This window comes from Bactrocera latifrons, unplaced genomic scaffold, assembly GCF_001853355.1.
Source record: "Bactrocera latifrons isolate USDA-ARS-PBARC rearing strain unplaced genomic scaffold, ASM185335v1 scaffold_158, whole genome shotgun sequence".
Classification (NCBI taxonomy): Eukaryota; Metazoa; Arthropoda; class Insecta; order Diptera; family Tephritidae; genus Bactrocera; species Bactrocera latifrons.
In genome coordinates, this window is record NW_017535052.1 from 682,300 (window position 1) to 708,400 (window position 26,101).

The following is a 26,101-nucleotide window of genomic DNA, read 5'->3' on the forward strand; positions in this document are numbered from 1 at the left end:
GAACGCAATCTGACAACCTGGTCCCTTAAAATAAGATTATGTAATGGAAGCTGTAAGTAAGCCGCGAATAAATATTTCTCAACTACGACAATCTGGCAAACGTTTTAAGGACAAAATATAGAGTTACATATTTATATATAATGTGCCAAACGTGTACCAAACCATGTTATTGATCTTACTGGAGAAAACTTAATACTATAATAATTCCGAAATGGAAATTTCAAAAGACATATATTTGAGTCTAATAGTTTCATTGCTGCCATCTAGTAAATCACTTGGAGACAAATGTGGTGAATACGGTGGTTGATCGGTGGTATTAATTGCGTTTTTGGCTTTAAATTCGGTAACAATCTCAAAAATTTATCTTTATTGGGGCAAGTCGAGCGAGAATGCGTTTTTATACCCAATATCATTCGAACGGACTGGCGAGAGATGTCAAGCTTTTCTGTCATCTCTCTAACACTTGCTTGACGATTTTCCAGCACCATATTCTTCCCTTTTTTAATATTTTCATCAGTTGAAGAGGTCGAAGGTCGTCCAAAACGGGGCATGTCTTCAACGATCGAGTTTGTGTTTTTGATAAAACTGAAATATTTTTGGAATTGTATGCACATATTGGCAAGAAAATATTGTCTACACGAGATTTCCAATGACAATGTTGTGAAGCTGAACAACTTTGCTGCCTCAACCTTATACTAGCTGGAGCACAATGTCAGGTTGAAAAATATACACAAAATCAAATAGACCATGTGCTAAGCGATCGACGGCACTTATAAACTTTTTATTGAGCTAATATTGACTCTTACCACTTTGTCGTGGGCACGGTGCTCGGGTTTCCCTTTCAAGAAAAAGTAAAAACACCGTGCACAAAATTACCGGACAAAACTTAAGCGTTATCTCTGTTTGCCATTTCGTGCGCTTTTGCAATTTTATGATCGTAATATCATTGGCCATAACAACCACGCCATTAGCTCTGGTCGGACAAAGAACCGAAACAAATGCGTCTGCTAGTAAACAAAGACAAGACGATATATCTCCTGTCATCAACAGTTGTCGCATTCACGACTTGGCTGTCACCCTCGAAATCCAACGCAGGACAACTCTTGCCAACAGGCGCTACTTCGGACTGAATAGGAAACTGAGAAGTAAAGTTCTCTCTCGACGAACAAATAAAAAACTCTAGAAGCCCCTCATCATCCTCGACCTGCTATATGGTAAAGAGGCATGAATGATGACAACATCTGATGAATCGACGTTACGAGTTTTCGAAAGAAACTTTTTGATGAAGATTTATGGTCCTTTGCGCATTGGCAACGGTCAATACTGCAGTCGATGGAACGATGAGCTGTACGAGATATACGACGACATTGATATGCCATCCGAATGGTCGAAAATATTCCAGTTTTGAAAATATTGGACGGGAGAAGCAGGGGAGAGGAAGCTTGCCACTCCGTTGGGAAGACCAGGTAGAGAGGGACCTACCTACACTTCGAATCTTCAGTTGACGCCAAACAGCGCAAAGGAAGAACGACTGGAGCGTTGTTGTAAACTCGGCTATAACCGCGTAAGCGGTGTCATAAGTAAAGAAGAAGAAGAGAAATAAATTTAGCAATCCGATCGACTCTTCGATTCATTCAAAACTTTAAAGTCAGTTTATTACGAAATTTTTGAAAATTGAAAAATCTTTTCGTATTTCTAAGCAAACTTTTACTTATTTTTTATATTTAAACTATTAAATAAATAAACAAATATGTACCATTTTGGTCGACCACTTTTTGCCACTTCTCCGCTAGAGGCATTATTTCATCAGTGTAAAACTTTTGAAATTTCTACAACGGAAGCGAGCGAACCATTGTTGTGCTACACAAACTGATACAGTATAGTCTCCGTAAACTTCACAAATTTTATTGGTGGATGGCGTGACATAAAAAATTTCAAAATATAGCGAATTGCTTCATTATTTTCACTCATTTTTGAACAACTGTAACTTTTTTTCTTTTCTTGCAATTAGGCTGCCGCAGCGCAGAACAATCTATGTTAGATTTTTGAACTTCAGAACACCTTATATGTGAAAAGGAGGATTGCTTTATGCACGACACAAAAAAGGAGGTAAGTATTGAACTAGTATTTCTTTTTCTTTTTCCGGGGCCTAAATATTCGGTACCTAGGGGTTTAAATAGATTTTATTGGATTCCAACAATTTTTGGTCATAAGGTGGCACACGCTAATGACATTAGTCCTGCAAAGTTTCATCCAGTTATATTATATTATGTAATTCCTTCTTGATTTGTGTAACGGAATCTGAACTAACCAAGTGGATTTCAAAATTGTGCTTTCATCCATTTTTACACTGTGATATTAGAATGTAAGGAGAATGCCACATACTACATTTTGTCGAAATCAGTTAGTCGAGTCCTGAGATATGGATTTTGACCAAAAAGTGGGCGGTGTCACGCCCATCGTCCAATTTTTGCACTGGCTCCCATTAAGATCTCCCATGGTGGTAAAATTAAATGTCTCTAGTGATTTGATTTATTATTTTGATTTATCGCAATTTCACACTGCCGGTAGGAGTTCTTATAAGATGTGTACTCAACAAATTTGTTGGTTGTAGCTTAAGTGGTTTAGGAGATAAGTACTTTAGACTTGTTAGAGAGCTGGGTCACACCCACTTTTTCAACAAATTCAATTCACCCACTTACTCAAAAAATTTGTTGGTTGTAGCTTAAGTGGTTTAGGAGATAAGTACTTTAGACTTGTTAGAGAGCTGGGTCACACCCACTTTTTCAAAAAAAATTCCCCACAGGTCCCCTTTACTACTGGGATGCTCTGTACCAAATTACAGCTTTATATCTTAATTTAGTTCTTAGTTATGGCACTTTATATGTTTTCGGTTAATGACGATTTGTGGGCGTAGCAGTGATCCATCTACGAACTCGAATTGTTTTTTGTACTAAGAAACCTATATGCCAAGTTCCATCAAGATATCTCAGTTTTTACTCAAGTTACAGACGGACGGACAGATAGTCAGTCAACCGGATTTCAACTGTTCTTGTCATCCTGATCATTTATATTTAACCCTATATCTATGCCTATTAGTTTTAGGTGATACGTACAAAAGTTATGTGAACAAATTATAACACTCTGTAGCAACTAGATACAAGAGTATAAAAAAGCTTTTACTAGATTACTAATAGTAGAGAACTATGCGACATCAGTCGTAAGAGCTTATACTCATAAAATTTCGTATTTATACAAAATTTCAAATTTTTACAGTTATTTTTTAATACAAAAAACTTTCTTAAACAAATTTAATTTAAGTCAACTTTTTTCATAATGTATTATTTCCTATTTAATGAAAAACCAAACACAAAAGGAAGAACATGAAAACTTTCATAAAATTGTGGAAACATTCCGAAGTCATTGAAATGTAAATATACGGATTATATATTAATAAACAGACTTATAGTAAGTAACCTCATGTGTCACATGCTGTGAAACTCGAACAATATGCGTGACATTTTTAATAAATTAAGCAATTGGGCTTGACTTATTACTATAAATTAATAAATACAAAGTAAATTGATAGTCAACCTAGTTGCATATATGTATTTTATTTGTCAAAATTATAATAATGTGCACATTTTACTCTTCGATTATCACAATATAGTATATTATATGTATTATGTGGTGGTATTTTTATCAAAATAAAGTAGTAATACAATTTTTTTTATTAAGTATATACGCATACATAATTGTTTATGTAGGTATATGTACAAATAAAAATATGTATGAACATGCATAAATAGTAAAACATATATGCGGATATATATATGTAAACATTATTGATGATAGTTTGAGTACCGTTCAATACTTTTTACTACAAAAGAATTTATTATTTGGTAAGAGAAATGAATATTACAGATTTTTAACTGAAATATTTCATAGGAACTAAATATTTTAAAGATTCTTCTTACTATATACCGATTGAACTCTATTATTACCAGACACTGCATTTGTGGATTGGGTTCATGGGGGATCCTTCTGGGCACTTAAATTCCCTAGCAAAATCTTTGGAATTTGAAAGTGTCCCAATGACGCGAAATCGGCCAGGGCTATGTATTGCGGTGTTTAGTTTATTGCGTACAGCTTCTGGTCGCATGGCCCCACACCATACTTGTCCAAAATTTAGAAAAAATAGCTGTTCGGCCGTCATATCGATACCGGGAAGTCTCTCATCAGCAGCAGCTTGAGGATTATTTATCAACCAGTTTTTGTAAGCATGGAAAGCTTGGCGTAGACCCCCATTGTCAGCGATATTTTCACCTACGTAAATATAAAACAAAAATTATATAAGAAATAAATAGAAAAGATTTTATTGAAAATTTCACTGGGAAATTCTTCGTTTATTTATTCATATTGAACGAATTCTATTATTCTGCACTATATATGTAAATTTATAAATTAAGTCTGATGTTTTCTCCGGGAAAAACTCCTAAGCTACTGAACTGATTTTAATCCAACGAACCAACTTACAAAATAGGAAAGTTACTATCTCACTTATATTAAAATCAAAACATTGTTAAAAAAATATAAATAAATAAAACAAAACTACAAAAAAAAAATAATATCTATTATAAATATAATTTTAAGTAAAATGCTAAATAAAAAATTCGAATTTAAACTTTAAATACAAATACCTTGAATTTATATACCGGAAATATTGTTTCCGCCATTGCACTGCATTGGAGTTTATTATAATATTACATCGACACAACATAGGTGTATCCGGAATCACTAGTACTTATGTATATAAATAAATATTTTTTTTTTCTACTGAATTAATGTAATTAATAAAACCTCACGTCAACGGTTGACCTTTGGATTGAAATATTGGTGATAGAAATACCTGTTCAAACTTGATAATAAGTGCAATAAACAAAGTAACGACTAAAGAAAGTTCGTAAATGTCCATAAGTAAATGTGCTAAATGTTTTTTTAATTTTGATAATAGTATGTTTATATCTCCAAAATGAGTCGAATCGAATTAAATTTCTAAGATCCTATACACCAATGTATGAGTTATCTTAAATAAATTGAGTGAGGGTATTTTTCTCCTAACTGTGCATCCCTGTCCGAGGCTGTTGAAAATTTTTTCATGGGGGTGTTTTTTTACGTGGCGGGTCCCAAACCCAGCGCACAACCCTATGTAGGAGATATTTCGCCTTCCCACTTTAGCTCGCCTTCAAATGGATGTTCTTAGGCTACCCAGAGGATACTTGGTCGAAGACCGGAAGTTGTGAGTTGCTTGAGTCATATATAAGAGAATAATTTCTGGCCACTCCCAAGTGAATGGAAATAAGAGAACTTTCGACACTTGCGTGAACTTCTACACATGACTTCATCCCCCAAGAAGAGGATAAGATAGTTCGAATAGCAATTACCCGCCTGAAGAAGAACAAAGTGGCGGGGGCCGATGGATTTCCGGTCGAGCTATTCAAACACGGCGGCGAAGAACTGGTAAGGAGCATGCATCAGCTTCAGCATGCCCAACGATTGGAATTTAAGTGTGCTATGCCCAATCCTCAAAAAAGGAGACCCCACAATCTGCGCCAACTACCGTGGGATAAGCCTCCTCAATACCGCATATAAGGCTCTATCGAGCGTATTGTGTGAAAGATTAAAGCCCACCGTCAACAAACTGATTGGACCTTATCAGCGTGGCTTCAGACCTGGGCTTCAGACCTGGAAAACTTGCGGCTTGGCTCTCACGTCACTGTTGACAGTCATAACTAAAGAAGTCGTGGATAATTTCGTTTATCTTGGAACCAGCGTAAACACTACCAACAATGTCAGCCTGGAAATTCAACGCAGGATAACTGAATAGGCAATTGAGTAGTAAATTCCTCTCTCGACGAACAAAAATCAAACTCTATAAGTCACTCATAATTCCCGTCCTGATATAAGGTGCAGAGGTTTGGACGATGATAATAACAGATGAGTCGACGTTGATAGTTTTCGATAGAAAAGTTCTGCGAAAGATTTATAATTCCTTGCCCTTTGGCCACGGCGAATATCGCATTCGATGGAACGATGAGCTGTACGAGATATATGACGACATTGACATAGTTCAGCGAATTAAAAGACAGCGGCTGCGCTGGCTAGATTATGTTGTCCGAATGGACGAAAACACTTCAGCTCTGAAAGAAATCGACGCTGTACCCGCCGGGGGGAAGGACCTACGCTTGGAATATCCAATTGGCGCCACGTAGCGAAAAGAAGAAACGACTGGCGCGCTGTTGTTAACTCGGCTATAATCGCGTAAGCGGTGCCTACGCCAATTAAGAAGAAGGTGCATCCCTGTACCTATAATAGATAAAATTGGGTGAAATCTTGCTTTCCCCATATTACTAATAACATGATTGCCACACGTCTGGTTGAATTTATTCTTTATACTCTGGGTGATGGTATGGTGTGTGAGGTTCCTTAAGAAATTCAATAATACACCTGTATCCCATATACTTCAATTTTAAAAGATTTTCAAACTTCCGGTCGGCTTTATACCGTGTATATCAGTCAATATGTAAGATATTGTAGAGAAATAACTATATTGGATATACAATAGTTTAAAACCGAAAATATATGAAATTATGTTATAGTACCTGTAATAGTTTCCTTATTCTAACAACCTTATTATATTAATGGCTTAGCGCTGAACAAGAATAGGGTTGGTCTAAACATTTCTAATATTAAAAATTCCGATCTACTGGTTGACGATTTGCAAATCAACTCAATACTTTAAATTTAGGCTCTTCGGATAAATTTATGTCAGATACACCTCATTAGAGAATGATTTTAACATAATTTTCGCTGACGGGAAGTTAAGTAGTGTTAGGGAACTAATTGAGTCAAAGTCCAAGTATAATATCACTCAATAAAATAATAATTTGATTGTAATTCAATCACAATTTCGTTGAATTATGAAATAATAATCTTTCGCAACATTTTTATACTTTTGCAAACCTCTTGCTAGAAACTTTAATCTTGGTGAAACTTGGTGAAATAGAATTGTAATTTCGCACAGTACCGAGGGACAACTGAGGGAAAACAATTTTGAAAAAATGAGCGTGACCCCGCCCTCTAATAAGTTTAATGTACATATTTCATAAATCACTAATCCTGTTACAATAAAATTTACCTGACTCAAATATTATAAGAACTCCTACCAACAGCGTGAAAATAGATGAAATCGGAAGATAACCTCGCTCACTCCTTATATAATGGAACGGTTAAAAATTACTAAAAGCGCGATAAATCAATAAATCTGTGGTGTACAGGCGTTAAAATTTACCTTCGACATCGTACATATATAAGGCTTATGGAAGCCGGTGCAAAAATTTAATAACGGGTATACCACGCCCGCTCACTTTTTGGTGAAATCATATATCTACGAACTCTAAATTTAGACGTGACGTTTTTCTTAGATTCCTATGTCATAGTGCGAAAATGGCCGAATTCGGACAACAACCACGCCTACTTCCCATATAACACAATATTCAAACCAAAAAGCAATTAATGTAACGGGATACAAAATTGCACTCATAATTCTTTTAAAGTACCAATCAAAACTGTTCAAGCCGCAAATACCGGAAATGTACATATGTCGGCTAATATTCGAGTGATCTCAATGAAAAATATGACGAAAACTTGACCTACCCTCATATAACCAATATCAGGAATTTCGAATTGTATGTAAGGTACCTTAATAAAACCCAGGAAATATATATTTATGTTACTGTTTATGAAATCTTGGAATGATATATTGATAACTTACCTTGCGTGCTTTCGCCGTTTAGAGATATGCCCACTTCCCCGACTGTATAGTTACTGTACTGCGAAATTATACAACGTGCTCGTTCATCAAATCCTTTTATTGCCGCATCTGTCCACCATTTGTGTATGCTGCCGTTTCGATCAAATAACCTGCCTTTATCGTCAAAGCCATGGGTAAGCTCATGACCAATCACTACACCTATTCCACCAAAATTTAATGATCTCGGAAAATGACGATGATAGAATGGGGGCTGAAGTATCCCGGCTGGAAACATAATTTGGTTCTTGTTTCGGCTATAGTATGCATTCACAATAGCTGGTGCTGTCTGCCAAGCTGTTTTATTCACCGATTCCTGAATCTTGTTTTGTTCTGTTTTGGCCGTGTGCAAAAGTACATGCAACGTGTTTTCAAAATATTTATCAGGATGTATTCGTATACCTGTATACTTTTCGTTAAGCTCAGCAGGGTTTAGTATAAAGTCAGGATAACCAATTTTCAAGGACATTGCATTGACTTTTAGTTCGGCCAAATGCTTGGTACTAGAGTCCAACCAGTCCGTGTTTTTTAATATTTCACGAAAAGCTTGTTGTAGTTCGTGTGTCATTTTAAGTGTATCACGTTTACTATTTTCATCGAAATATCTGCGTACAAACATTGAACCGAGAGCCATGCCCATGTTAGTGTTTACTTGCGCTATGCACACCTTCCAGCGTTGGGGGCTCTCTTCTCGGCCAAATAGCGAATGATAAAATTTTTGTTTAGTGTCTTCGAAACGATCATCAACGTTGTTAATGCGATGACGTACAAATCGCCAAAGCAAATAATTAGATACTGTGGTAGGTTCAGTTGTACGTATGAGGCGAACAAGATCATTCATATAATCTAAAGCATAAATCACCACCTGCTCAGTGTCGCGAACATTGCGATTTTGCAAGATGCTAAGGTAGCGGAGCCAATTAATCTCTGGAACTGCTTCATGCAAATTTTTAAGAGTCATACGGTTGTAAAGCTTAGTTACATTCAGGCGTTGCTCAGCAGGAGCTGTTATGGATGCGAGTTGTGTTTCGAACACCACAACATCTGCTGCTGTTTTTATTGCACGATCTCGGGAAGCACCCAACTTTTGCATTATTTCAGACATAAACAATTGATATGCTCTCAAATAACGTGAATTCATGTCTTGTAAGTAATATTCGCGCGTAGGTAATCCAAGGCTTGTCTGATCAAACTGAATGACATTTTCGTCAGAGTTTTTAATATCTGGACCCACCCATTCAACGATTAGGATGTCATTATTATAGCGCCGTAGTTGCGCGGTCAAATTTAACCAATCGAAAGTTTGCGAGTTCCAGTTCGGATTTAGTACAGGCCATCCACCCAAGCTATCGATCAAATTCAAGAGTGGTTTAATACCACGTTTTTGAAGAAGATTGGTGTTTATGCATGATTGATATAAATATTTTGCTTTTAGCTGTGCATCATTTGAGTCTACATACTCCGTGAAGCTGCTCTCTTCAGATGAAAGATTACTGAGACTGAAAAGTGTAATCAAACGATTTCGCTTATTTATCTTGGCTTGTTGACGTTTATAACGACGAAGTACTAAGCTTAAGGCATCTCTATGCTCTATGATGTGTCGTCGGATGCGTGCAGATTTCTCCTTCAGTTGTTTCTCGAGTTGATCAAAAGGTTTCGATGCACCTAATTCTTTTTTCACTGCACTTATGGCGGCAGGTGCTGATGGACCGGATTTTATAATATCCGCATGTGTGTCGATATCATGTTCGTAGTTATTATGAGGTATATTTACAATTTTGCTTTGAGCTGATACCACTTCTGTGGCTTCTTTCGATTCTAAAAGTTCCCTCAACACCACATCTAAATTTTCACGCAACATTTCAAATGTGTCAAAGCCAGCTTTATCCTTAGGTATAGGATGCAAACGCTCCCAATTTCCGCAGGCATATTTATAAAAATCAGTACAAGGATCAATATGATGGTCCATATATTTTTTCATTGTCTTAGCCTGTGCTATTCGTATTGTTTCCTTCGTGCCCTCTTCGTTCCAAAATGTTTGCAACGCCGAAGTGGATCCAAAAAGTTGTGCATCCTCTTCGCTAAGGGGATTCTGTTCGTTGACTGTGTCAAAATTATTCAAATTTATCTTGCCACTTTGAGAAACGGTATCATCGAAAATAGTTTTGGATTTGTCGTAAATAATTTTATCAACAGAGGTTCGTCGCGAACGACGTCGCAGTAGTTGCTCAAGCATTTCGTTTATTAAACTAGAATCAGCTTTCACTGAAGTTAATCTATCCAAACATTCCCGTGGTATTGCCGTAGTATCTCGTGGAAGGAAAGAGGTTCGCGCATCTTTCATGATATCTCTATCTTCCACTTCTATAGTTTCACTAAGACCAAATTTAAATGACATACATCGTTTAATACGTTCATGTTCGATTAGTTCTTTCTTTTTCATATCCACTGGTAGAATGAACTGTTCACTGATGATATCTTCTATTACATCCCTTTTATTAGGAAGCAAATTATTTGTGAAATCATCGATATAAGAATATTGCTGTGGCTGACGTTGTTCCTGCTGCGTTCGAAACGCTGTTAATATATTGTCAATCCGCATAAGCAGAATAAGTGCGATTGTTATTGGTAACAATACCACTGGAAATATAATCAAAATTTTATTACATGTCACACCAGGACACCATTGCAGACGACCAGTTCGTGCATTGATGCCTAGACGCATATTACGTTTGCCAACACGACATAGATTGTGCTGCTGTTGGTTAGAGCTGTGTACTCGAGGCAACTGATATGATTTAGAAAATGGGACTTTTGAAAAGTCCAAGTATGCATTTTCACCCATTCCCAACTGTTTATGAAGTTTGTAAACGACAGTTCGATGTGATTAATACTTTAAATGGTAAGCGGTATACCTCACTATGCATATATTTTAATATATAGATATGTATTCACAATTTATATTCGACCATTAAATGCATTAGTAAAGTACAAAATTATGTATATACATGTATACGGGGACATTCTGTACTAAAATCTGCATAAAAATGTAGATATTAAATCGGTTCAGCGAACTCAATTCCATCCACTACTGCATAAAAAAATCCGGAGGATGGTACTTCAAAGCTACTATTTTCTGCTAACACACTTGTTTTCGCCGTTCGAATGGCTGTATTTGTCGCGCGCGCATTTTATACTGACTGAGCTACTCTTTAATGCGCCATTTCAAGTCGATTTATTCCAATTTTCTAACATCGAGTGACAGTCTTCGCATAGGGGCTTTTATTTTAATGTCGGAGGGAGAATCGTATGTTAGCAGAGGTCAAATTGAAACTACATCTGATTACATTTTTTTTATATACCTATGCACATAAACGCACATACATGTGAACATACCTTCTTGTAACAATAACTTATGCATGTGTAGAGTATGCCTATTTTTATTTTATTTTTATGTTTATGCACTACATACATGTGTATACATACCTATTTTATATGTGAATAGAAAGCGATATATATGAAATTGGTAAACTTAAATATGTATGTAAGTATACAAAACGAAAATTATTAAACAAATCATTTATAAGTTCTTTCGATCTAATATAATGTTTAACATAATTTGCAATAGTTGAAAGCAAACAATAATAATATAAAAAATGATACAGTAGTCTGTGATGGCTTACTAATTAAACTCAGACAATAGTTAATAAGATGATAACGAAATTGTTGTGTCAATTTAATACCATTACGCTATTGAATGTTTACTTTTGCAATAAAATTGAATTCCAGTAAGTCGGCATGGCACTTAATATAGTGTACTGGTCGCAATATAAATTGCTAATGCATAAAATAATATTAAAGCTCTATGCCAAGAATAAAATAATATGTGTATGTATATTATATCTGCTAAAAACCGTTTCTTCAATAAGATTTACATAACAAAAAAAAAAAAAAAAAAAAAAAAAAAAAAAAAAAAAAAAAAAAAAAAAAAAAAAAAAAAAAAAAAATAAGAAGTTTTGAGATTTATAGTTCAATTATATATATCGTCACCTGAAATGAAAAATAACGTAACAACATTTTGTGTGGTTTATATCTGACTGCAGAACCTGAAAATGTTGAACATACATATTTAATATTATGTATGTAATTTGAAGTAATGAAGCGTTATTAATAAGACACCCAATTTCGAATTTTTTGATGATAAGTTATTTTGCATTTCAGATGACGATATATAACTGTATATGTTGCATAACCATGTAAAACTACTTTTTCAACCTACCTTGAAATCCCTTGTCGTCAATATATACTAGTATATATACATAATTGAATATGTGTCAACAGACCGTGTCTTCATAAGAAAACACAAATAATTTTTAAAAATGATTATTTATTTAGAGTTATGCTAGTAAATAGGGTGGCGTTTTTGTATAAATGAACCTTTACACGATTGCTTATTTTTATATTATATAGGGTGCAGTAATTTTTAATTTTTGACATAGAAATTCCATTTTAGAACTTCTGAAATTTAATGCCTTAATATACAATATTTAATAACGGCAGCTAGGAAGAGGTGATGCAGGAGGTTTATGTGGTTAAAACGTTAACATCATTTCCAATTTTGTAAAGACCACAATGAAATGAGTTTGTCTCTTCTGGACACCTCTAGATATTCTTTATGGACAAAATATTCTATATGTTTAGTGAAGCTTTCATTGACTCCATGTGATTTTATCTTTCACAAACAGACGATTGGACTGGACAAAATCTATGTGACACATACATACATCCATATTCCAAGATGTCTATTATATTATCACCTTATAGTACATGGGCGCGACCCGCGATCAGGTATAAAGACTCACACGGATACTGCAGACTATCAGTATGAAATATACATATTTCAGTATATGTATGCATGTGTAATACTGTAGAACCAAACACTGCAATTTTTGTTGATTAATTATTATGGTAGAAAACAATGTTTAAATGAGCCCTCAGCTTCATTTTACAAATTTGTGCGAATGTATTTAACATATATTTCACATATAAGGTGGATATGACATTATTTACATATTATTAACAGAAATTTTAGTTTCGTATTAATATTATTTCCCCATTATTTCTTTTTTAACATATAATGTATACATAGGTAAAAAACTAACAAGTAAAGCCAACAAATACAAGCACTTAAAAATTTCAAGACAGGATTGAACTATGGTTATCTATTCTAGTTTTTATCTACCTCCATTAGACTGATATATTAACTATTTAAATATTTGAAATATCCCACCTGGTCTCGTCATATCAGTTTTTGTGAGAATACATATAAAATTCTAAAATTGTGCTATAGGGTCATATCTTATACATATGTATGTATATGGAATATTTTGCTCACTGTAAAATATACACTGTAATACTACTTCGTCAAATATGAGTATGGCATGTACATATAGTATGCTCTCTTTTCCATTTTATCAGATGTTTAATTAAATTCACTATTATACTTGTACTAGATGTGTATAATAATTTAAGAGCAAATATTGAATTAATTTGGTTACAGCAAGCAGAGAGTGGACAATTCAAATTTATTTTCGTTTTAAACTCTTGACTGCAATCGGGGATTCTATATAAAAACGCTCTGTATGTTTTTTATGTTAGCGCAAAATCTCTCTTAATAAAATGATTTGACCGTGGCACAAAATTGGGAATTTTCAAAGCTATACATATATGTACGTACATACATATATTCATACTTAATTGCTTGCGCTTATGAATACAATGAAATTCCCCATTACGAACAGTTTTATCTAAAGTGAAACTCCTCATAACCGGGCACCCACCGTTTTAGTGTTTTTGTCCGGATATGAGAGCTGTCCACATATGGAAGCGTAGCAAAAAGATGTTTATATAATGTTTTCTTAGACTCAGAAGCTGCAATTCAGAACTATATTATTTTGTTCATGTCGCCTATGGGAGGTGGCTGGCTATAAGGACTGTCCGTAATCGGGAATTCCGCTGTAATTTCTTGAGATAAGGTCCCGTTAAATAGTTCGAATTTGAATGTATCGTCCGTCAGAAAATAATCAATTTACGCGTCTAATTACAAATGAAGAGTACTCACTCATCTGATTTGCATACTTATTAATCCTATCAGCTAATATAGTCTGATTTGCATAGTTATTAATCCTATCAGCTAATATATTATCTTGGACGAAAGCGACATTAATCGTCTTATGTCTTCCAATTTTACAGCAATAAAAGCCTTTGTATAGTAGGGGTAAATGTACATAAATACATACTTGTATTTTCAGGATTTGTACATTTAATTCCTTATATGCCTGATATTCGAATTCGCCAGCAGTTTTTGGTATTGCTTTCTAGCTTTGCTGTTTTTTGCTTTAAATGGAATAAATTATTTACAGAAAAAAATCAATTTTCATTATTTTATGTTTTTAAAATTTTTATGTGACACACCTTGAAATGGGTTCTTGATTTTTGTTATCATAATATAAGAACGATACCCAACGTTCATGGAATGTAAGGTTATGACTATGATTAATTATGTTAAGAGGTGTCGATAAACCAAAAACGACAATTTGTGAGCACTAATTGGTTCCATAATGTCAAATTAGACGTTTTCTTGTATAGTGTTTAGTTTTCATTATTCAAAACTAAATTTTTCAAAGATTTCAACAAAGGAACATGAGCTTTTTGAGTGATAACCGAATAATTGCAAATAACACAAAATCATTAAAATGTTAACAGATAATTTATGAGAAAAACAGAAAGAACGTGATTTTGACATTAGGGATACAAACACTTTCTTTCGTAAGAGGGAAAACACTTTGTATCGACTTAACATTCTATTTTTCTATTGTATTCTCTATTGAATCATCATCAAAAAGGTTACCCTTGTTTCTTAAATTTCTTTGTGCTACTTTATTCTAGAAATAGTTTGAAATATTAATTTTAAAAGCTCTTAAATGTTCATGTCCTTCTAAATAATTGATAAAAGTGTATATAAAATTTGTTTTAAATGGGTTCACATTTAAACAACTTATGTATATTAATTATTATTATTACTTAATTTTAATTTTGCATACAAAAACAACAAATGTATACCAATAAACAAGTAAGGAAAAGTTAAGTTCGGATGCAACCAAACATTTTATACTTTTGCAACGTACAATAAACAAAGCCAGAGAAATACTTTAAGAAGTAAAACCAATCATGAAGAGTAAAGTCAGTTGGATGTTCGAAAATTCTGATATTTCTTATATAGGGGCTAAGCCAAGCTTTCGCACAAATTTATCTATTTTACGCAAAAGGGTTCACTGTCATGAGTAAAAAACTTTCTCTTATTTTCATTGGGATAACTCACATACATATGTACAGGGTGACCGATTAATTTTGCTACATTAAGAAACTCAAATAATTTTTTTTCAGTGTATGGAATTAATTTTCCTTTTATTTATGTTAAAGCTCATTCAATTTTATTAAATATAGCTTAATTAGTTTTAAAAATAATGGAATTTAAATGGCCCCCTGCTCGTTGATGCATGTGCGCCATCTTACCAAAAAGTTGTTCATTACTGCTGGAGAGTTGAGACAGGAATAGCCGCAATTGTTTCTCGAATGGATTGCCTTAGTTCATTAAAATTTGTTGGTTTTGCTTTGTAGACTTCCTGTTTGCTATAGCCCCACAAGAAAAAGTCAGGTGCAGTAAGGTCAGGCGACCTGKGTGGCCAACGGAATGTGGAGTTTCTAGATACCAGCTTATTGGGAAATTTTCGTCGCAATTCTGTCATAACAGGTAGGGCTATGTGAGGAGCTGCACCATCTTGCTGAAACCATACAGAGTTGAAAGAAATTGTCATTAGGCGTAATTCTGAATAGAAAAACTCTCTCAACATGCTCAAGTAACGGTCTCCAGTAACCGTAACTGTGTGACCGTTTTCTTCGAAGAAGTAGGGCCCGAAAATGCAGCGTGATGACACTGCACAACACACTGTGACACGAAGTGGATGCAATTCCGTCTCATGTGGGTTGGAAGCACTCCATATTCGACAATTTTGTTTGTTTATGTTGCCGTTTAAATCAAAATGGGCCTCGTCAGACATGAAAAGACAGTTCAACATGTTTCCATCCTCTTCCACAATTTGAAGCATCTTCTGGCAAAATTCCAAACGATTCGGCAAGTCTTCGTTAAGTTTGTTGGCCATTTGAATTTTATATGGGAATAAGTCCAAATCTTTGTGCATAATTGACTGTAATGACTGTCTGCTTACACCCATTTGAGCAGATAAGCTTCTTGACGAAACACGTGGATTGTTTTGTATGGCAGCAGCTACAGCAGCGATTGTTTCCTCCGTTCGAACTGAAGGGTTTCGATGGTAAGGTCCTCTGTTGACTGTCCCATGCTCGGCAAAATTGTTTACAAGTTTCATTATGGTCCATTTGCTCGGAGGATTGCCGCCAAATGTGCGCCTATACTCTCTTTGAACCGAAACTACGGACTCCAGTGCGTGATAGCGGCGGACAATCCAAGTTCTTGTTTCAGTGTCCCAGTTATCCATTTTTGTTAAATGTAAAAGTCAATCTGCAAAATAAAAAAAAAATAAAAATTAACGAGATTCATTAAATAGAAAAAAGTTATTTAATTTTTTTTTTGGTAGCGATTTTCATCAGCCACCCTGTACATATACGTATTTACGCAAATACGACAATCACATATCCATACATAAATACACGTACACTCATGCTTCTTGAGTTGTGCAAACAATTTTCAAATCTCTTCACTTTTGCCTTTAGCGGTTAGAACGGTTAGAGCGCTCAGGGGCCGAATATAATTCTGCCTTGAAACGCCTCTGTCCCTCGAGGCATTTCATGGAAGTAACGACGAGTTCTGTCATATTGAAGCCCAATTTTGTGAAACATTGCAGAGTTGACAAAATTTTTTTCAATCAACAATTTCGCGACAATGCTTCGTTAATACTTCTACTGCTTCATTCATTCATTAACATTCTCTGGTATCACCGATTTCAATGTACCGGCAAAGCAGTTTCTTACAACGTCTTTATTAGCTTTATATATATGTTTGTATGTATGTACTTTTTTCAGTGGCACTAAAACTGAATGGCAAAAAACCAAAAACAATGCGCCTAAAAATATGTAGTTAAAAGCATTTGCTAAATTACAAACATGTGATATCAACTTAACCGAAGAGGCTAAATTTAATTTAGAGGATATTAAGCATATGAGGTTTTGAACAAGGTACCAATTCTTGCAACATGTTGCTACAGAGTATAATAGTTTTGTTCACCTGAAGGTTATTTGTAACTAATCGAGATAGATCATGTTTTTAGAATAAGGCGTTTAGAGGATGGCAAGCCCTTTTGACCTTTTACTACAAGTATCATTCAAGATATATAATTGGAATTCAGGAATTTTTCTTTCCTGCCAACGGTATGTCTGTGTGTCAAAAAAGGGTTGAATATTTCCATTAGCTCTCATAAACCTAATATCTAGATGACTTTATGCTGCATATTTCGGACAACATGATGGAACGTGTTTTACAAATAACAGTGTATCTTTGTGTCTAAAATGAATAAAATCGGGTGAAAACTTGACCTATCCCTCAAATAACTGACATATATGTAACATGGGGCGTTACTTTACTCCATATGATTACTGATGGTATGTAAGGAACCTTAAAGAATCTCAGGGAACATTTTTTTAGTATGTTGCAAAACTGTAAGTAGTATGTGGTATTAGCAAAAATAGATATAATGGGGTCGACACTCGAGAGATATGAAAGTTGGGGTATTTTATTTCTTATGTTATCTATTAACTTTTGTCATGCAACATACTAAAATCATGTTCTCTGGGCTTCGTTAAGGTACCTCACATACCATCACCAATAATATGGAGTAAAGCCAACCGGACATTCGGAAATTCTGATATTAGTTATTTGGAGGCTAGGCCAAGTGTTTTCGTCGAATTTTATCTTTTTTAAACAGAAAGGTACATTAAAACATGCTCTGTAATTTTCATTAATATCACTCAAATATATGGAAATTCGAAAATCTTTATATTAGGCATATGTGGACTCACTTCGCACTATGATATAGGGGCATGTGGAAATAATGTTACGAACTAAATTTGGAATTGGTCTAGCGGATCCCGAGATATGGGATTTCAACAAAAAGTGGGCGGTGCCATTCCAAATTTTCACACTGGCTCCCATAAAACCCTCTTATAATCTGGGAGGTAAAATTTAATATCCCTGGCGTATTAGTTATTGATTTTGTACGCTTTAGGAGTGACCAGGGTTATCTCGCGATTTCATCCATTTTCACACTGTCGGTAGGAGTTCTTATAATATTTTGTGCTAAGCAAATTTTGTTGTTGTGGCTTTAATGGTTTAGGAGATTTGTACATTAAACTTACTTTTCAAATATTTGCCCTTTTCAGGTGCTCTTCAATACTACGATACTGTGTGCCAAATTAGAGTTTCATATTTTAATTCAGTGCTTAGTTATAGCACTTTATAGGTTTTCGGTTAATGGCGTTTTGTGGGCGTAATTTAGATAATACCCAACAGTGGTCCGATCATGCCCATCTACGAACTTTCAATTTCTTTTGCCAAGGAACGCGCATACCAAGTTTCTCAAGACATCTCTATTTTTATTTAAGTTACAGCTTATGCAGGCGAACGGGCGGACAGTCATCCGGATTTCAACTTTTCTCGTCATCCTGATTATTTATAAAATTGTATTTATAACCCTATATCAATCTCGCTTAGTTGAAGGTGATAAATACAACCTTTAGGTGAACAAAACTAATATACTATGTCGCAATAGGTTGTAAGAGTATAGAAACAACTGATAACCTCTCTATTGTGAAGTGGGAGATCAATACTATTGAAAATGGATATACATTTGTATATATTTATGTACATACTTGCATAAAAACTGGAATGAATATTGCTAAAGTTTTATTCATTAACTCAATTCTAATTTTTTAAACTAATACTAAACCACCTCAGCTACCAATTAAGAATAATGTTAATTACAAATTGCACCAGTATCGAATTGTTAGCACTTTGATAGCGCTCAAGATAGATTAATATTTAATTTTTTATGTGAACAATTTACCCAAGCCAATTAAAAGCATAACTATTTAAAAGGAATGTTAACGAGAAAATGGTAAGCTTATTTCTAATGATTTGGAAGTTATTTCCGATTTAATGTATTACTATAGGGATGGTGATAATCAAGTTAAGTTTTTAAGTCGTGTATATGTATACTAGTAAAAGTAACACGTTTAGCAATTAGGTTTCAATGTCATAAACATAAAAATTTAAATATTATTACATATAGTAAACGAAAAGTAGTCGGGTCTACCCCGTGAGAGCATACAAGTTCTCTCATCCAAATTTAAAAACAACAACAGTGTGAAACTTACGCTATTTGCTATATGACTTTTATTGTTGCTTTATTTTTACACTCTTGCAATATGTTGTTCCATAGTGTAATAGGTTTTTTCATCTATCGGATCAACTAAAACCAAATGAGGTAGATATAGAGTGATATATATATTATATAAGTGATCAGGATGAAGAGACGACGTGAAATCCATCCGTGCAAATTGTTACTTGAGTAAAAATTGAGATATCTTGATGCAACTTGGCATGCTCCTTGGCAAAATAAATATAACAAGCACGTACGTAGGAGTAATCGGATTAATGTCATGCCCACAAAACGCCGTTAAGCGAAAACCTATAAAGTGCCATAACTAAGCACAAAATTAAGATATAAAGCTGTAATTTAGATAATACCCAACGATTACCTTCTTCCCAAAAGGCAAGAGAGTTTTAAGCGTTGCTATCTTAAGCTGCACAGCTACAGACTCAAAATTTTCAGCAGCCAAAATTAAGATATAGATTAAAGTGAGTTTATTATTTTTAAATGTTATGGTTCCGTTTAACTCAAAATTTGTACTAGAAAATTTTAAATTTCTAATACAGGCCTCAACAAAGATGTAAAAGGAATTTTAATTTAACAGAGCTAAGAGCGCCTTAGCTTTAAAAACCGCGGAAGATGCGAGAAGATTAAAATTGAGTTTGAGATCCATAATTCCCTCCAGATCATCAAAACTGCATACTTGCTCCAACCTAAAGTTTTGTATTACGAATGAAGTTGGGTCTACAAGTCTACGGGAAGAGTACATCGTTTTACATTTTTTAAGGTTCAATGGCATGTTATTTCTAACACACCAAGAAACTAGGTCATTAAGTGACATCTTTTGCTATTTGAAGCATATAATAAAACTATTGAGTACTTATTAACAGATGATATGTCATTAAATACAAGAATAGAATTGGACCAGATGGCTACCTTGAGGAACGCCTGAAGGAACATTGATTATGTCAAAAAAAAATTACGTTAAATATGACTTGTTGAATTCTCTTTCTAAGATAATAATTAAGAAGAGGTCTGCTTAGGAAATGGTGGGTGCATTAATTACATAAATCGAATATAACTTATGCTGATGCGGAATATTTTTTGCAGAGTAATTTCACTAGACATAGTAGACTTAAATTTCATCGCGGACGGAATATTAGAAACGATGCGTTTGGAGTTGACGAAACCATAGAACTATTTTGGATTACGTATGTATATTATTATTTTTTACTTTGTTTATATAATTATTGGTACAGGGAATTGCAGTAGCAATGGTCATGGGTGAGCATATAACAAAATTTAAATTCATTCACTTTTGGGTACAAACAAATCAGAACGCAATTGATATAACGGGGTAAACCTTTGCACCAAAAATTCCTTTAAAGTATGCCACCTTATGACCAAAACTTGTCTAAATCCAAATATTTGACTTATCTCAATGGAAATTATTATTATTATTATTATTGAAAGGATAATTAAAGCTTAATAAATAAATCTACAAAACTAATTGTCTTACATTATTACACTTCAAAATAGATGTTTAATTTACATATAAATTTATAAAGTCTTAAATGTTAGAATGTGTTACATTTGTTAACAATTCACTTAAGTTAGAGTTATTAAGTTCTTGTCTGACGTAATCTAATGATTGACAGTTTACAATTAAATGTTGAACTGTGAGATTCTCCAAGTTGCGGCATGAGCAGACTGGCTATAGGGCCTTTTCCAATAAAAGGAGTATATACATACACTGTCTTCCGGAAATTGTAGTAGGAAAGATGGGAGGACGACGATAGAGATTAATGTTTTTGTAGTAGTGCGACTAACTTGTCCAGCATTCTCTTTCGGCTTCACGATAAAAGTTTTTAGCTACATTCCTGATGCCATTTTTGCTAATGATATGAATGAGTTTTAAGGGGTATGTAGACGCTAATTTAGCTTCGGAGTCTGTTTGAGTGTTTCCAAATTTCCCATTATTCTTACAAAGAACAGGTGCAGTCTCCCGATCTCAACCCCATTGATAATATGTGGATGATGTTTAAACGCAAAATAGGCAGTGAAATATTCCGGAATAGTGATGAACTTTTCGTCAGATTGGAAAGGGAATGTAAAGCCTAGAAGATGTGCTGAAGTTATTAAAAATAATGGTTATGCAACTAAATATTGCACAAATTTTAGAATATTTTTACAATACATAAAAGTTGCAAATGTTTTGAGCACACGAATTTTGACTGCAGTTTATTTAATGCCTTTTTCTACTATAAGCAAATGAATTAATGTTTAAGTTTTTATGATTATTTGTATAAACAAGATCTCCAATAAAAATATATATATAGATAAAGGAATACTTTATCAAAAGTTAAAGAAAATTTTTTAAGTAAAATAGTCAATATGGTTGCAAATGTTTTGACCACCACTGTATGTCAATAATTTGAGGCAACCTCGATAATGAAGCCGCCAAAATGTAACTAAGCTGGCATATTACTCTCTAATCGGCACTAGTATAGCTCTTATATATGTACATATATTGCACTGCAGAAGCCAACAGCACTGAAATGGGAACAGGTTAAATGCGTGCGATAAATATAGCAAATTATTTATGATACTGTAGCGTATTGCACTTGATCTTTGAAAATGTTTAACTCGTAATAAAATGTGCATACAATATTTAATTACTTAAGTAGCAAGCTTGTTATAAATATCATATGTATTTATGCTTTAGTCACTTTTGCCAGTGATGTACGAATATGTATATGTCAACATGTGATTATAAAGGGTTTCTCGACCAGAACCAGTTTTAAAATTTAATTGCTTGGCCACATATTTTATAATACTGACGGATTCTCCTTTATGAATGATTTTTCAAAATAAAAAGAGAAAGTGAATGATTACTTTTTCTTTACTTTTTTAGAATGCTATATTTAATAAATTTTTCGAAATTCGAATTCAAAGATTTTGACTTCGGAGGCTGACTTCGATAAGCGGAGAAAATAAATTTTTTACTTATGACTCAATTCATCAAAAAATGTGTTGGGTTTAAAAAACGAAAATAGTTAATTTATCGTTCATAGAACAAAATTTGAAGTTGAATCCCCCTTTACGTATGTCACAATGGAATTGATTTATTTATAATTGTAGAAGTTCTTCTTGCAATAAACTAGTTGTTCGGAGGATGAAATTTAATACTCTCTCCTTGCTCTGTTTATTATGCTGTCGCTGCATAAACCAAAAGCTGAAACATGCTGCGTTAGTGGCAGAAACTGATTTATGTACATATGTATGTATATGCGATTTTTTTTTTAAATAAAAAGCTGTGTTCTACTACCGGTCGTTAAAAATTATATTGTCGGTAGTTATTAAAAATACACATATGAGTTTACTTTTGTCGTTTTTAAGTGATATTTCTACATTAAAAAAAATTAATAGAGACATCGAGTATTAAAGATAATATATTATAATACCCTTGAATACTTAATTCACTGCAACTTATATGTTTGTAGTTTATTTGCCAGACTGAAGAAGATCAAATCATTTGAATTTTGAAGGCACTGAAGTATGTTTAAAATGAGAAGGTAGTAGTATCCACAGAATAATCGATTGTTGGATCATTATCATAATTCACTGGAATTTAGGCTAAGTTACTTTATAGTTTCACCTACCTACCAACCTACATACATACATACATACATACTACATATTTATTCCAAATCATATTATTATTATTGTATAACTCAGTTATTTACAATAAAATTATTTTAAATAACTTAAATAACTACATATGTGTATTCGTGACAAATGTGCTGTGGGAAAGTTTATACCAGTATCATTATTTTTTATTATCCTATATAATGCTAATGTATAAATATTTTCGCTTAATTCTAGTGAGGTATACTATATCTCAAACAAGGAGAACATTTAATGCATGAGAAAAAAGAGAGAGTGAAAATAACTATACTGAAGTTATCAGTAGTAGAACCATTTAATTTTATTAATTAGGGAAAGTTTAAGATAATTGCATTTACTGTCGGCATTCATCAAAATTAAGCTCGAAAACATTCTTCCCTCAATTAATATATATAATGCAGTATATGTAGGATGTATGTACAACGCTTTCTTTAATTTTCGGTATTCAACTATAGTATGAAAAATGATTCTTTCACTTAATATTGCTAAAATTAAATTATTATTTTACATATTTTAGTATATGGAGGCTGCGAAAAGTATTGGCACAATTTTGTCCATTTTTGCATCATTACATTTTACTATCAGCAAAAATGCCCTCTGAACTTCTTTGAGATATGTATCTCACAATAATTTTAACTCGCATTCTCACAATGTATGTATCTATAAAAAAAACTGCTGCACAGAAAAGTTTACTGCTAGTTCAGTTTATATACATATGTATGTATGTATATGCAGCTTAAGTAGGCTGTGAGACTGTGACAGCAGCCACTTTTCATGTACATAACTATCCCAATTAGTTTTGGGTGTTATAAACAACCGACGGGTCCAAAATGGACTGCGAAGTAGGCACTTGGGTATTCTCCGCTGATCTAGACATATCTCTCTCTATTCGTCTACCGAACTCGGCTAGCATCTTCGAAGCGGAAGTACTGGGCATTGAAAAAGCCTGCGAAGTTCTATTGGAAGACCACGAGACTGTAAGTACAGCAGCTTTATTTACGAATAGCCAGGCGGCGCACTAGAACGAAAAAGCAGACGAGTTGGCAAAGGCAGGAGCTTTCCTGGAAAAGAACCAAAGACTTATTAAATAGGTTTAGGAAAAGTATCCACAGAGTAACAGCTGCCACAACAGGGCACTGACCATTTGGAGAACATGCGTCCAAAATGAGCATGCCCCACAACAACATCTGTTGGGGCTGCGGAATAGCAAGGAACAAGGAAACAATTTTCCTTGCTCTATGAATGCCCAACCCTATCACAGATCCGAACATAGAACAGAACATTTGGAATCCATCAAGCACCAAACCTTGAATGGATTTCTACTTAAAGCATATCAGACATAAGCAGCTTCATCGAAACCTCAAATTGGTTTGGAAGAGAAGGTGAAACGTGATAGCAGATACATAAGGTTCTACGAATAGTGCATCAAAATGGCACAGCAAGTGCTAAAAGATAACCTTGAAGAAAGATTACTGTTAATAAAAAAAGTAAAATAAAAGTTTATAAAGAAGCTTTGTTTGGCAGAAAAGACGGAACCTTATGTTCAGAGGTTGGAAGTAATTAAAACAAGAAAAAGTTAACTTTAGTTGCGCCGAAGCTAAATACCCTTCACAGGTACATTTCTGTTAGTAATTATGTGTTAAGTTTGTATGGAAGCTATATGCTATAGTAATCCGATCTGAAAATTTTTTTCGGATATTATATTATTATCTTAAGCAGTAATCTATATCAAATTTCGTGAAGATACCACGTCAAATGTGAAAGTTTACCATACAAGAACTTGATCCCGTTCGTTCAGTTTGTATGGCAGCTATATGCTATAGTTAACCGATTAGAACAATTTCTTCGGAGATTATATTTCTGCTTTAGAAAATAACCTGTGCCAACTTTTATGGAAATACATTGTGAAAGGTGCAAATTTTCCATACAAGAACTTTATTCCGATCGTTCAGTTTGTATGTATATATTATAGTTGTCCGATATCGGCAGTTCCGACAAATGAGCAGCTTCTTGAAGAGAAAATGACGTTTGCAAAATTTCAAAACGATATCTTAAAAACTGAGGGACTAGTTCGTATATATACAGACAGACGGACAGATGGACATACAGACGGACATGGCTAAATCGACTCATCTCGACATACTGAGCATTTATATATATATATACTTTATAGGAAATACGTTGTGAAAGGTGCAAATTTTCCATACAAGAACTTGATTCCGATCGTTCAGTTTGTATGGCAGCTATATGTTATAGTGGTCCGATATCGGCAGTTCCGACAAATGAGCAACTTCTTGAAGAGAAAATGACGTTTGCAAAATTTCAAAACGATATCTTAAAAACTGAGGGACTAGTTCGTATATATACAGACAGACGGACAGATGGACATACAGTATATATATATAAATGATCAGTATGTCGAGATGAGTCGATTTAGCCATGTCCGTGCTAAATCGACTCATCTCGACATACTGATCATTTATATATATATACTTATAAGGTCTCCCACCCTTCCTTCTGGGTGTTACAAACATCGTGACAAGCTTAATATACCCTGTTCAGGGTATAACAAGTAAGAAAGGGCTAAGCGGGTGCAACCAAACATTTGATATTCTTGCAACTTGCAGGAATCAAAGGCAGGGAAATATCTTATGGTGTAAAACGTCTACAGAGGATCGAAATCCAGACATGTTTATGTGTAACTCATACAGTGAGAGTATGAAAGGAAAATCACTATATTTAGGGTAATACCGATCCGATTTTATCTATTAACTATTATCATGCCACATACTATAAGAATGTTTATTAGGCATCATTAACGCAGCAGTGAACGAGGGCGAGAACGAAATATCTCCTGTCATCAAACAGTCGTCGCACTTGCGACTTGCGAGTTGACAGTCATAACTTTGTAGTCATAGATAATTTCGGATATCTTGGAAACAGTATAAAGACCACCAACAATGTCTGCCTGGAAATCCGACGCAGGATAACTCTTGCCAACAGGTGCTAATTCAGACTGAGTAGGCAATTGAGAAATAAAGTCCTCTCTCGTTAAAAAAAAAACTCTATAAGTTATTCATTA

General features: G+C 34.1%; 1 protein-coding gene across 3 annotated transcripts; it reads right to left on the bottom strand.

The window, feature by feature from the left end:
* Positions 1–3,809: 3,809 nt before the first annotated feature.
* LOC108966245 (membrane metallo-endopeptidase-like 1) lies at positions 3,810–14,263 on the bottom strand. Of its 3 annotated transcripts, none has more exons than XM_018928995.1 (3): positions 14,170–14,263; positions 7,835–10,510; positions 3,810–4,326 (listed from the first exon to the last, which is right to left on the bottom strand). In XM_018928995.1, coding segments are annotated over exons 1-3 (3,003 nt in total). In that variant the 5' UTR covers positions 14,171–14,263; the 3' UTR covers positions 3,810–4,000. The 3 variants fall into 3 exon arrangements, with proteins under 3 accessions (XP_018784540.1, XP_018784539.1, XP_018784538.1); XM_018928994.1 differs by lacking the exon at positions 14,170–14,263 and adding an exon at positions 10,879–11,124; XM_018928993.1 differs by lacking the exon at positions 14,170–14,263 and having other exon boundaries at positions 7,835–11,125.
* Between the last annotated feature and the right edge of the window lie 11,838 nt (positions 14,264–26,101).

Bases quoted from the DNA above. Each gene is read 5' to 3' on its own strand.
- LOC108966245 (XM_018928993.1), bottom strand. From the start codon at position 10,715: ATGGGTGAAAATGCATACTTGGACTTTTCAAAAGTCCCATTTTCTAAA. The intron at 4,327-7,834 runs GTAAGTTATCAA...ATATTTACGTAG, and splicing joins AAACGGCGAAAGCACGCAAG to GTGAAAATATCGCTGACAAT.